This window comes from Tamandua tetradactyla, chromosome 13, assembly GCF_023851605.1.
Source record: "Tamandua tetradactyla isolate mTamTet1 chromosome 13, mTamTet1.pri, whole genome shotgun sequence".
In the NCBI taxonomy this organism is placed as follows: Eukaryota; Metazoa; Chordata; class Mammalia; order Pilosa; family Myrmecophagidae; genus Tamandua; species Tamandua tetradactyla.
In genome coordinates this window covers 72,946,387-72,961,536 of record NC_135339.1, presented here as the reverse complement: position 1 = coordinate 72,961,536, position 15,150 = coordinate 72,946,387, and the positions used below count along the sequence as shown (strand labels likewise).

General features: G+C 33.1%; 1 protein-coding gene across 2 annotated transcripts in view; it reads right to left on the bottom strand.

Annotated features, from left to right (window-relative positions):
* Window positions 1-15,150, bottom strand: part of SHOC2 (SHOC2 leucine rich repeat scaffold protein) — a 121,298-nt gene that overhangs the window by 57,739 nt on the left and 48,409 nt on the right. For both annotated transcript variants that reach the window (XM_077126008.1, XM_077126007.1), the window contains exon 2: window positions 8,525-9,465. In XM_077126008.1, coding sequence (XP_076982123.1) covers window positions 8,525-9,227 — 703 coding nt within the window. In that variant the 5' untranslated portion in view covers window positions 9,228-9,465. The remainder of the gene's footprint in view (window positions 1-8,524; window positions 9,466-15,150) is intronic.

Below are 15,150 nucleotides of genomic sequence, written 5' to 3'. Positions count from 1 at the left end.
CCATCCAAGCAATGCTAAAGGTTGTTTTTCAGACTGAAAAACAAAACTAGACAGTGGATCAAAGCAGCATAAAGAAATAAAGATCTCTGGTAAAGGTACCCATTTCAGTAATTATATATAATTATATATAATGCCAGTACTAGTGTATTATATATTTTGGTATATAACTCTACTTTTTACAGGCACTAAAATGCAAACACATAAAAACTAATGATAAATCCATGATCTTGGAAATACAATACACAAAGACATTAAAAAAAAAAGGTGAGGGGATACAGGGGTATAGATAGGAACAACATATGCATATGCTATTGAAGTTAATTAGGTATCAAATTTTTAAAATGATTGTCATATACTTAGGATTGTTATATAGTTGTTTCATGGTAACCATAAAAAAAATATGAAAAATATATCCAAAAGAAATGAGCAGGGATTCCATACAGTACAATGCAAAAGAATTTAAAAACATGAAAGTAGGCAATAGTGGAAGAACTGGGAGTGAAAAAAGGCATGACTTACAAAAACTAAATAGCAAAATGGCAGAAGAAAGTCCTTTATTATCAATGTTACTTTAAATGTAAATGGGTTGAACTCTCCTGTAAAAAGGCAGAAACTGGCAAAAGGGATAAATAGACATGACCTAACTATACGCTGTTTATAAGAGATTCAAGTATAAATTCAAAGACATAAGAAGGCTGAAAGTAAAAGGATGGAAAAACAAAACATCAAGGAGTAACCAAAAGAGAGCTTAGGGTAGCTAAAGAAATAGCATATAAATGGATTTTAAATCAAACAATTATAAGGGACAAAAAAGATCAATAGATAATGATAAAGGGATCAATCAAATAAGAATACATAACAATTATAAATATATATATCACTAACACCAAAGCCCCAAAATATATGAAGCAAAAATTGACATATTTAAAAGAAAAAATAAGCAGGTCTACATTAATAGAGAAATATTAATACACCATATTCAATAATGTATAGAACATCTAGCCTGAAGACTGAAAAGAAAATAGAAGACTTGAACAATATTCTAAACCAATTAGACCTAAGAAATATATACAAAACACTTCATCCAACAGCAGCAGAATACATAGTCTTCTCTATGTTAGGTCACAAAATAAGTAACAATAATTTCAAAAATACTGAAGTCATACAATGTATCTTCCCTAACCACAATTTGAACGGAACTAGAAATAAATTAAAAGGAAGAAATAGAAAATTCGTAAGTACATGTAAATTAAACAATGCACTTTTAACCAGTGAGTCAAAGAAGAAATCACAAGGGAAATTAGGAAGAGTCTTGAAGCTAACAAAAATGAAAACAAAACGTCAAAATTTATGGAATGTGGCAAAATCAGGGTTGAGAGGGAAATTTATAGCTCTAAATGCTTACATTAAAAAAATATAGTCTCTCAAATAAGAGGCATAACTTCAAAACTGGAAGATCTAGAAAAAGAACAGCAAACTAAACCAAAACCACACAGACAGAAGGAAATAACAAAGATTAGAACAGAGATACAATATTCTCTATTGCAAAAATATGAGACAATAAAAAAAGCAATAGAGAGAATTAATAAAAGTTGGTTCTTTGAAAAGATCAATAAAATTGACAAACCTTTACATACGATGAAAAAGAAAAAAGAAAGAGGACACAAATAATTATAATTAGAAATGAAAACGGGAACTACTAAGTACACAGAAATAAAACAGACTACAAAAGGATACTATGAGCAATTATACACCGACAAATCAGATACCCTAGATAAAATGGGCACATTCCTACAAGTATACAAACTGACTATATTGACTCAAGAAGAAATAGAAGATCTCAACAAAACCAATAACTAGTAACTAACTAAACTAGATGAATGAATCAGCAATCAAATACCTCCAAACAAAGAAAAGCCCAGGATGAAATGGTCTCATGGGGGAATTTCACCAGTTCCCAAGAAGAATTAACACTAATCCTGCTCAAACTCTTCCCAAAAAATGGAAGAAAAGGGAACAGTACCTAACTCATTTCATGAGGCCAACATCGCTCTCATAACAAAACCAGATAAAGATATCATAAAAGAAAAAAGTATAGACCAGTATCTCTTCCAAACATAGATGCAAAATACTATCAAACTGAATTCAACAACACATTTCAAGAATTATACACAATGATCAACTGGGATTTATCTCAGGTATGCAAGGGTGCATCAACATAAGAAAATTACCTAATGCAATTTACATGAACAGAACAATGGAAAAAACATATTAGTATTTCAATTATGTGAAAAAGACATTTGATAAAAATACAAAACGCCTTCTTGATTTAAAAAAAAAAGCCTTAGAAAACTAGGAACGGAAGAAAGCATCTTTAACATGATAAAGGGCCTCTATGAAAAATCCACAGCTATCATCATGCTTAACAGTGAAAGACTGAAAGCTTTGCCTATAAATTCAGGAATAAGACAAGGATGCTCACTGTTACCACTGTTTTCAATATTGTTCTGGAAGTTCTAGCCACATCAATTAGACAAGAAAATGAAATAAAAGGTAGCAAAATTGGAAAAGAAATAGTAAAATTTTCCCTATTTACAGATGACATGAAGCCATATATAGAAAATTCACAAAAAAAGCTACTAGAGAAAAAAATAACTTAATCCAGTAAAGTAGCAGAGTACAAGATTAATATCCCCAAATCAGTAGTGTTTCTGTATACTGGTAATGGAAAATCTGAAGAAGAAATCAGGAAAACAATTCCATTTATCATAGCAACTAAAAAAATCAAATATCTAGGAATAAATCTAATAAAGTATGTAAAGGACTCATACACAAAAAATTGTTAAACATTGCTAAAATAAATCAAAGAAGACCTAAATAAGTGGAATGACATCCTGTATTCATAGATTAGAAGACTAAATATTGTTAAAATGCCAATTCTACCCAAAGCAATTTACATATAACAAAGCAATCTCAATCAAAATTCCAACAGCTTTCCTTATTGAAACAGAAAAGCCAATCACCAAATATATATAGAAGAGCAAGTGATCCCAAATAGCCAAAGTCATCTTGAAAAAGAAGAATGAAGCTGAAGGGATCATTCATCGTGATCTTAAAAAGTTATTACAAAGCCACAGCAATCAGAACTGTATGTTATTGGTGTTAAGGAATGACAGTAGACCAATGCAATCAAACCGAGAGTTCAGAAATCAACCCTCACATTTATGGCCAACTGAATAGTCCTAGTAAAACTGGATGTCCATAAGCAAAGGAATGAAGATGGGTCCCTATATCACACCAAATACAAAAAATCAATTTAAAATGGGTCAGTAACCTAGGTATAGGAGCCAGAAGTATAAAACTCCTAGAAGGAAATGCAGGGAAGTATCTTCAGGGCTTTGTGTTAGGTAATGGCTTCTTAGACTTTACAGCCAAAGCATAAACAATGAAAGAAAAAATAGCTAAATGGGACCTCTTAAAAATCAAAGACTTTTGTGCTTCAAAGGACTTTCAAAAAGGTGAAAAGGCAGCCTACTCAATGGAACAAAATATTTAGAAGCCACAAATCCAATAAGGGTTTAATATCCAGAATATATAATGAAATCCTACAACTCAATAAGAAAAAACAACCCATTAAAAAGTGGGCAAAAGCTCCCCACTATGTGGGACATGACTCGCAGGAGTTTAAATCTCCCTGGCAACTTGGGACAGAATTCCCAGGATGAGCCAGGACCCAGCATCAGAGGACTGAGAAAGCATTCTTGACCAAAAGGGGGAAGAGAGAAATGAGACAAAATAAAGTTTCAGTGGCTGAAAGATTTCAAACGGAGTCAAGAGGTTATCCTGGAGGTTATTCATATGTATTATATAGATATCCCTTTTTAATTTATGGTGCATTGGAGTGACTGGAGGGAAGTACCTGAAACTGTTGAACTGTATTTCATAGCCTTGATTCCTGAAGACGATTGTATAATGATATAGCTGTTACAATGTGACTATGTGAGTGTGAAAACCGGTGTCTGATATTCCATTTATTCAAGGTATAAATGGATGAGTAAAAAAAATATGGATAAAATAATAAATAAATAATAGGGGGTGGATAAGGGGTAAAATAAATTGGGTAGATGGAAACAGTAGTAGTCAATGAGAGGGAGGAGTAACAGGTATGAGATACATGAGTTTCTCTTTTTGCCTTTTTATTTCTTTTTCAGGAGTGATGCAAATGTTCTAAAAAATTATCATGGTGATGAATAGACAACTATGTGATAATATTGTGAGTCACTGATTGTACACCATGTATGGACCACATGTATGTGAAGATCTGTCAATAAAAATGTTTTTTAAAAAAAGAAAAGAAATACTGCGGGTCAAAGAGAGGGGTAAGGGGTATGGGATGTATGAGTTCTTCTTTCTTCTTTTTCTTTTTCTGGAGTGATGTAAATGTTCTAAAAATGATCATGGTAAAAATACACAACTATGTGATGATATTGTAAGCCACTGATTGAGTAACATGTTTGGACTGTATGTGTGTGGCTATTTCTCAAAAAAATATTTTTCTTTAAAAAGTGGGCAAAAGACTTGAATAGAACCTTAAAGACATCACATTGGGTAAAATAAAATCAGACATAAAAAGACAAATATTGCATAATTTCACTGATATAAAATAAGAAGAAAAAGGAAACTCATAGGTGCAGAAACTAGAATACAGGTTTCAAGGGGCCTTGGCTGGGCATGGGGAATAGGAAGTTATTGCTTAAATTGTACAGCATTTCTTTATGGCATGAGAAAAATTCTGGTAGTGGATGGCAGTGATAGTAGCACAACACTGCAGAAGTAATTAACAGTAATCACTTCAGTAAGTAACAGTAATTAACTGAAATATATATATTCAAACCATATTTGATTGTGGTTAAAATGTGAAATTTTAGATTGTACATATGGAATTAGAATGTCTTAAATATCCATAGGATTGTCCAACATAATGATTCTTAGAGCAAATCATGGACTATAGTTAATAGCACAAGTATTAAAATGTTCTTTTATCAATTGCAGCAAATGTATCACACTAATGCAAAATGTTAATAGGATAGTATATGGGAACATTGTATTTTATGCATGATTTTTACATAAAGCTACAACTGCACTAACAAAAAAAATTATTAAGGGCAAAATAAAGGTTTTCAGAAAAGAAAAAGTCAGAAAATTCAATACGAACAGATCTACAGTACAATAAATTTTAAAGGAAGTTCTTTAGGCAAAAGGAAAATAATATCAGATAGAAATTCTGTTCTCCACTACGAACAAAAAGTACCTGAAGTAATAAATACATGGATAAATATAAAAGACATTTTTCCCCTCATTTAAGAAATCTATTTTTAAAACCATCGAAAAAGATGAGGGCATGTCAAAAAGGCATAAGAACCAACCTAAAAGAACTCACAATACCCAAGAATGGAACAATTAGAGCAACAAAACATACAGAAATAATACTGAATTGTAACCCAGAGAATAAAATAAATGAGCCCAGAGTAATATACTTAAATAATCAAACAAATAACCAAATAGGAGAAAGGGACAGCTTTCCCCTATAGAAAATTCTAATTAACAAAGGCAGAAGGAATGAGGGAAACAAAAAATCACCATTAGAATACTATAATAATTGTTGCAGGAGAACCATCAATGAACTCTAAAATTAGTGGGAAAAAGATTGAGAAACAAGATACATGCATAGTCTAAAACCAACATCTTCAAAAATAATTAAGAAGAAAAAATATTCATTTGAAAATAGAGAAACCCAGGAAAGACTACCTTAACCAAGTTTTATCAAGATTAAGTCTACCAGTAAGACATACCAATATAACATGTCCTTGATACAATTCACTGGGAAAGGCACGACAATCACCTCCGTGGTATTATTGTCAAAAATACATAATCTCAAACGAATCATGAGAAAATATCATAAAATAAATACTGAATGACATACTAAAATATATCTGAAAGCGAGGGGTAAGGGGTATGGTACGTATAGTTGTTTTTTTTTTCTCTATTATCATTTTATTTCTTTTTCCATTGTCTTTTTATTTCTTTTTCTAAATCGATACAAATGTACTAAGAAATGATGAATATGCAACTATGTGATGATATTAAGAATTACTGATTATATATGTAGAATGGAATGATTCTAAATGTTTGGTTTGTTAATTTTTTTAATTAATAAAAATATATATATATATCTGAGCAGCACTCTTCAAAAATATCAGTGTCATGAAATACAAGACTGAGAGACTGTCATAGACCAGAGGAGACTATTAAATGCAATATGGGATTCTAGAACAGAAAAAGGACAATATTGGAAGAAAAAGGGCAATATTGGAAAAACTGGTGAAATCAAAAACAGTTTGTAGTTTAGTTAATAATAATATACAATACAAATGTTAATTTCTTGGTTTTCATCATTGAACAATGATTATGTAGGATGTTAATCAGGGGAAGCTAGATAAAGAGTATATGGGAAGGACATATTTTGGCAACTTTTCTGTAAGTCTAAAATGTGTTCGAAATGAAAAGTTAAAAAAATCAAGTTAAAAGCAAAAATAATGAGGATTATAATACATGAAGAAGTAAAATGTATAACAATAATGGCACAAAGAATGCGAAGCAAGAAAAGGAAACATTCCTTTGTTAAGGTTCTTAGAATATATGTGAAGTTGTATAGTATTATCTGAAAGTAGACTTAAATTTACTGATATTTATACAACGTTCCACACAAGTTTTCAAGTTTATATAGAACATTCACCAAGACAGACCATATTCTAGGATATAAAGCAATTCTTAACACATAAAAGACTGAATTTATTCAAAGTATGTTCTCTGACCAAAACTAAATTAAATTACAAATCAATAGCAAAAAAATCTTAAGAATTTCTCAAATGCTTGGAAATTGAAAATAATCTATAAACCAAAGAAGAATTAACAATATTTAGAAAATACTTTGAACTGAAGGATAATGAAAACATACATGTCAAAATTTGTTGTGTGAAAGAGTACTTGTAGGAAAACTGATAGCTATAAATGTAGGAAAACTGATAGCTATAAATGTTTAAATAATGAAAAGGTTTAAAACCAATAATCTGAATGACCAATTTAACAAAGTAGACAAAGAGAACAAATTAAACCTAAAATAATAAGGAACTAAATAATAAAGAGCAGGAAAAAATAGAAATACAGAAAAAATAGGAAAAAAAATCAAAAGCAGGTTTTTCAAAAAGACCAATGTAACTGATATACTTCTAAACAGATTAATCAACAAAAATAAGAAGACCCAAAGTGTCAATATCAGGAATGAAAGAGGGATATACTACAAACATTAAAGCATAATTGGAAAATATTGTAAAGCCCTTTAAGTCAATAAATTAAACAAATTATATAAAATAGACAAATGCCTTGACAGATTCAAGCTACTGACATCCAGTCAAAAAGAAACAGAAAATCTAAATAGCTCTTTATCTATTAAATTAATTTGCATCTGTAATTAAAAATCTTCCCACAAAGAAAACTCAGTCCCAGAACTCATTACTGGTAAAGTTTATAAATATTTAAGGAGAAAATAATACAAATAAATACAAAATCTTCTAGAACATAAAATAGGAAAGATCATTTCCCAATTCACTCTATAAGACTAGCACTACTCTAATAATAAAAATAATTTTTAAAGTTACAGCCCAACAACCCTTAAAAATAGAAATGTAAAAGTTCTTAAATTTTTATATATTTTTTATAAAATATATATATTCAGCAATATACAAAAAGGTCCTATTAAAGTGTTCCTGCAGATAATCGAAAATCGGTATACTATTATATACTATTATTTGACTCACATCAAGAAAAGGATGCTTATATTTTTAAAATAACTGTTTTTGAACTTAAAATTTTCAAGCATTCAGAGTACCTCTATAAAAATCACATCAAGTTTTTCAAAGATACGATTTTAAAACTATATAATTAGTAAGGGCTAAAAATACTTATCATACAAACTAAACAGACTTATAGACTTAGGTCACAATTTATACCATAGGTTAACTGGACCATAAAAGTAGTTTTATCACCCTGGCAGTTGTGGGAAATTTTCAAGAAACTTGAGATTAAAGGGTTACAATTTGAGTTAATACTAAAAATGGGTGATAGTACTGGACTCCATAAAAATCACCTCAAGCCACATTTACTGAAAGCCTGTTCAAATTCACTTTTTCTTCAAAGAAAATTAAGGTAGACCAGGCTTTTATGAAAAAGGTCCAATAATATCTATATTCTAACTGGCTTTCTTAAGTCAATAAAATAATTTTAAGTCATATATTGTTAACATTGTTAAAAATTACATAATTAAAGTAAGCCATATAAAGAAGATGAAATCAAGAAACAAGCTGTTTTTAGGTAAGTGCCAGCTATTTTCTGATATGGAAAGGCACTAAAACAAATTATTTAGAACAACAAATACTACAAATAATAATAATGAAAGATCTCTTACCAATTTCAGCAGGTAGTTGTTTGATTTTGTTCTCTCGAATGCTAAGCATGCTGAGTTTTGACAGGTTTTTGATGTCCTTTTCCACAGTAGTTATACGATTAAAGCGAAGGTAAAGAGTAGTGAGAGAATCTAACTTATATACCACTGAAGGAATTTCTCTCAGTTTATTATGCCGTAAATCAAGCATCCGTAGCTTCTTCAAGTTATCAAGAGAGTCAGGCAAACTGGTAAGTGAATTTTCACTTAGAGCCAGTGTCATGAGATTTACTAGACAGCCAACCTCTGCTGGGAGGGACTGCAATTTGTTACTGTATAAATAAAGTTCTGTTAATTGAGTCAACTCTTTGATTGATGATGGCAATATATGTATAGACCTCTTGGATAAATCCAAACGCATTGAATTTTCTTCCCGGCATTTGTTGAGCTCTTTAATCACCTCTGCATTGCTGGATTTTTTCCGAGTCCCAGGTGCTGGATTTGGCCGTTTGATCGTATTATCAACTGAAAAAGCTACTCCTGGTTGGGCAGCACTGGAGTCCTTCTTTCCATCTTTGGTATCCTTCCCTTTGGTCTTAGGTTCTTTTTCTTTGCTTTCTTTTCCAAACCCCCCAGAGGCTTTTGCCTCCTTTTCTCTTTCCTTGGCTGATGGTACTTTTGGATCTTTCTCTTTAGAGTCTTTTTCTTTTCCTAAACTACTACTCATGGTGACTTAAGTTTGGGCAAGAACCACATGAACTTTTATCTGCCAGGAATAGTAAATGGAAATCAAAGATGAAGAGACAAAGATCCTCTGCAACCAAAAAGGTGTTGGCCTGAAGAAGTAATCAGCATGGAATAACAACCATCTGTTACATGTTGGATTTAAAAGCACTAAGCCCAATTCTGGTAACTCATTTCAACTGGTAAAATGGTGCTGGTGAATCAATGATCCATCAGAATTCCTGAAATATAATAAAGAGAATTAAATTACTTTAGTTTACTACACTAGGTAAATGGGCTCTGCAAAACAATCTTACTGCCAATTTTGCCATTTTATTATATTTGACACAGTACATATTTATTGAACACCTTTTATTAGGCAAAATTCATGAAATTAATGAAGCAGGTCCTATCCTCAAAAGACCTAATAAAAGAATGAAAGTTACTATCGTACTAAAGCTTTATAGACACAAAAGGACCAGTATTGTATGATATCACTGACTTGAAAGAATTCAAATTAGCAAACTCACAGAGTCAGAATCTAGAATACAGGTTACCAAGGGATGGGATAGGGATAGGGAATGGGAAGTTAAGTCTTAAAAGTTAACTTAAAAAGTTAACTTTTCTTTTCCAAAAAAAGCAAATTGGTTATGGGTTGTGATAACGGTAGCACAACATTGTGAACAGCACAGAAATATATATATAAATGTGATTAAAAGGAGAAATGTTAGAATGTAAAAATGTTTAAACTTCCATGAAATTACACTATACAGTGAACCCCAAATTAAGCCATGGACTATAGTCGATAGTACAATTATAAAAATGTGCTATCATCAATTGCAACAAATGTTCCACACCTAACAGGGTGGAATATGGGAATCCTGTATTTTATGTACAGTTGTGGCATAACATTCCAGGTGGATGTAATAAAAGGGAACGTTTGGTCTAGAATAGGAAATGAGCTTAGTTTGCCAAAGGGAGTGAAAAGGTAAGACTTTGTTGAAGCAAAGGTCTGAAATGGAATGACAGGAGCTACTTAGAGGAAGTATGAACCATAATTTCCACATTAGAGTCTGATCTTTATTAGTATATAAAATTCTACAGTCAGAAAAAAATATGGCATTATCTTCTAGCACTTCAAGAAAGCTGTATCTTCCAACCACTGACTACCAGCCCACCCTTATCCCCAAAAGAAAAGGATTATTTTAGGCTAAACTGGAGACCCAGAAAAACTTCAGAAGCACATTCTTTAAAAACAGACAACAGTGAATAATGGGAGATATGCATAGCCAAAGGAATACAGGTTTTGCTAATATTAATTTGTATTTAAGAAATGTCAATCTACAAAAATTCTGAAAACCAAGTTTCTATTTAGCAAGATATGTATGTATGGAATTTAAAAGGCACTTCCTGCGTAAGGATTAAGGGAGATGTAAAAATTGTTAAAAACATAGATATTGGGTATTATACAGCAAGTAAATCCTCTTAAAATATATACTGGGAAATCTTTAAAGTTTCAGCTTACTTAAAATTAGATGAAAGTTTTCAGAACAGTTAAAAAGTAACCCTTTCTTCAACAGACAACTGACCATTTTAAAGAGGAACTCAGTCTCATATGACAGTGTTTCCTAAACTTCACTAATGACATTTATTTTAATATCCAATTAATATATTTGTTTAAAATACAAATCTGGGAAACTTCTGGGAAGATGGTAGGGCAGGGAGCTGCAGGGTTCACTCCTCTCCCAAAAACATCTAGTAAACAGGCAGAAACTGTTATATACAACTGTGCAGGGGAGTACTGTGCAGCATCCAGGGAAAAGGATGATGAAGAGTCCTTTTAGCAGACAGCCAAAAAGTGCTATCTGCTAGGGAGGCCACAAAAGCACACCTTTGGGGTGCTATCTACAAGACTCCTTGATGAAGAGCAAATTCTGCTGGGCAAGCCAGAAAGCACAGCTGTGGGGAGCTAAAAAAAAGGGGGGAGGGAGCTTTTTGGTGTCTTTCCTGACCCTCTCCCTAAGGCCCTCCAGAAAGGTCTGCATACCCAGCATGGGTCTGGCCCTGTCGTGGATAGGAAATATCGACAAACCAAGTATGAAAGGAGAGCCTTAACACAAACCCAATCAACAACAAAATCCGAAAAAAGAGATAAATTGACCTTCTGGATAATTTCATCAAGAAAATCAGAGGCCTGGATTTCAGCAAAAAATTATAAGAGACGCAAAGCAGAATGATATGGCCCAGCCAAAGGAACAAATTTAAAAGTCAGACGAGACACAGAATTTGGAATCAAAGTTGTTCAAACTATTCTAAATCAATTCAAGAAGATGAAGGAAAATATGGCTAAAAGGATAAAGGATATTTAAAAAGACACTGGGTGAGAATAAAGAAGAATTTGAAAGTATGCAGAAAAGGGAGAACTTACAGGAATGAAAGGCACAAACCTGAAATTTAAAAAAAAACACAAAACCTAGAGACATACAACAGCAGATTAAAACAAGCAGAAGAAAGGATCAACAAGCTAAAAGACAAAATATCCAAAAATCGAATAGACAGGACAGAGAAAAGAATGGGAAAACATGAGGAAGTTCCCAGGGAACTGAATGACAGCATGAAGTGCATAAACATAACTGGCATGAGGAACAACAGGCACATACAGAACATCACACACCAAAAGAGGATATGCATTCTTCTCAAATGTTCATAGAACATTCCCCAAGAGAGACCACATGTTGGGGCAGGAAATGGTCTCAATAAATTTTAAAAGTTTGAAACTATACAGAGCACTTTCTCTGATCATAATGGAAGGGGGAAATCAATAACAGGCAGAGAACTGGAAAATTCCCAAATACATGGAGATTAAACAATGCACTCTTAAACAATGAGTAGATCAGAGAAGATATTAACAAAATAAATCAGAAAAATATCTTGAGACAAATGAAAACAAGAACACAACATGTTAAAACTTATGGGATGCAGCAAAGGCAGAGCTGAGAGGAAAATTTATAATTCTAAGCACCTACATTAAAAAAGAAGCAAGACTGGGTTCAATTCCCAGTGCCTATCCATGCAAAAAAAAGAAGCAAGAGCCAAAATCAAAGAACAAACTGCATATCTGAAGGAACTAGAAAAAGAATAGTGAACTAATACAAAAGCAAGCAGACTGACATAAGAGTGATTAGAGCAGAAATAAATGTATTTAAAAACCAAACAATGAACAAAACCAAAAGTTGGTTCTTTGAGAAGATCAATAAACTTGACAAACTCTTAGCTAGACTAATAAAGCCAAAAAGAGGAAAGCAAAAAAAATCAGATAAGAGATGGGGGACATTACTACTGACCCTAGAGAAATAGAAAAGATCATAGGAGGATACTATGAACAACTATATACCAACAAATTAGATAACTTAGATGAAATAGAAAATTTCCTACAAAGACACAAGCAACCTATACTGACTCTAGATCTCAACGAACCAAAGGGCTGCCAAAAAATAAAGTTCAGGATCAGAAGGTTTCACAGGTGAATTCTTTCAGACATTCCAAGAAGAATTAATACCAATTCTGTTCAAATTCTTCCAAAAAACTGAAGAGGAGGGAATACTATTTAACTCATTCTACAAAGCCAACATCACCTGCATAACAAAGCCAGAGAAAGTCACAAGAAAAGAAAATTGCAAACCAATCTCTAATGAACATAGATTGAAAAATTCTCAACAAAATACTTGCAAACAGAATCCAACAAATCAAATAGATGTTCAGATATAAACCCTCTCATATATGGACAATTGATCTTTGGTAAGGTAGTCAAGCCAATTCACCTGGGGCAGAACAAATGGTGCTTGGAGAACTGGATATTCACATGCAAAAGAATGAAAGACTATCCATATCTCACACCCTATACAAAAATTAACACAAAATGGATCAAAGACCTAAACATTAGATCTACGACCATAAAACTTTAAGAAGAAAATGTAGGGAAATATCTTATAAAACTTATAATAGGAGGCAGCTTCCTAGATCTTAAACCCAAAGCATGAGCATTGAAGAAAGAAATAGATGAATGGGAGCTCCCCAAAATTAAACACTTTTGTGCATCAAAGAACTTTGTCAAGAAAGGAAAAACACATCCTACAAGATGTGAGACAATATTTGGAAATGATACATTAGATAAGGGTCTAGTATCTAGAATATACACAGAGATTGTTCAACTCAACAACAAAAAGACAAACAACCCAATTATAAAATGGGCAAAAGACTTGAACAGACGTTTCTCAGAAGAGGTAAAACAAATGGCCAAAATGCACATGAAAAGATGTCCAACTGAACTGGCTATTAGGGAAATGCAAATCAATAAGCACAATCAGATATCATCTCACATCTACTAGACTGGTCATTATCAATAAAACAGAGAACAACAAGTGCCGGAGGATGTGGAGAAAGAGGCACACTTATCCACTGTTGGTGGGAATGTAAAATGGCACAGCTACTGAGGAAGGCAATTTGGCAGTTCCCCAGGAAGCTAAGTATAGAACTGTCATATGATCCGGCAACACCATTACTAGGTATCTACTCAAAGGACATGAGGGCAAGGATACAAATGGACATTTGCACATCAATGCTTATAATAGCATTATTTACCATTGCCAAGAGATGGAAACAGCCCAAATGTCCATCAACAGATGAGTGGCTAAACAAGCTGCAGTATATACATACAATGGAATTATTGCACAGCTGTAAGACAGAATAAAGTCATGAAGCATGTAACATGGATGGACTTTGAGGACATTATGCTGAGTGAGATTAGCCAGTAACAAAAGGGCAAATACTGTATGGTCTCAATGATATGAACTAATGTATGAACTTGGAGAATTTCATTTAAGAACAGAGGCTATCAGAAAATAGATACAGGGTAGATATTGAGTAATTGGAGCTGGAGGGATACAGATTGTGCAAAACGATTGATTCTAAAAATTCAGAAATGGATAGCACAATACTATCTAATTGTAGCACAATAATGTTAGTGCACTGAATGAAGCTGAATGTGAGAATAATAGATGGAGGACAGCTGGGGGCACAACTGGAACCAGAAGGAAAGATACACAATAAAGATGAGATGGTATAATGCATAATGGTAGTGACTAAATGTACAAATTTAAAAATGTTTTGCGTGAGGAAGAACAAAGGAATGTCAATAATGCAGGGTGTTGAAAATAGATGGTAATTAAAATTGTAAAACTTTAACTTATGTGTGAGACTAAAGCAAAAAGTATTTATTTGGTACAAAATATACATTTTGACTAGTGCATTTCACAATGGCGGGTGGTTGTAGGATCCCTTGGGTCAAGCAAAAGTGACAGAAGGAGGGGGACAGAGAACTCCAAGCAGTGGTATGGAGAAGCAGAGCCAGGGCCCCTCCCATGCCCCAGAGAGAGTGCCCTTGTGGAGGGGGCCCAGTCCAGTTTCCTGGTCACTGGCCCACAGACACTACTGCAAGGGCCTGTGCCTGCCTCTGACACTGGGCCATCAGATGGAGCAGTCTGGGCTACAGGAAGACAAAGCCAGAGGGGAGGGCACGGCTCTAGAGCCCCCGGTGGCTGCAGCTGGTGCCCAGGGTGCAATGCACTCCAACTCCCCTCAGTGCTTTTCTTAGGTTCACACAGTTATATCGTGCCTTTTCCCACTAGACTGAAAACAAATTTAAAAACGAATAAACATGGGGAAAAATGTTTAAAATTCTAAAGTATATGGAATTGATACCATCTATATATTTTAAAAACCTCCAAAAAATGTTTTTGCATGAGAAAGAGCAAAGGAATGTTAATATTTCAGGGTGATGAAAATGGATGGTAATTCATATTTTTAAACTCTTATGTGTGAAACTAAAGCAAAAAAATGTTTATTTGGTACAAAATTTATATTTTAAC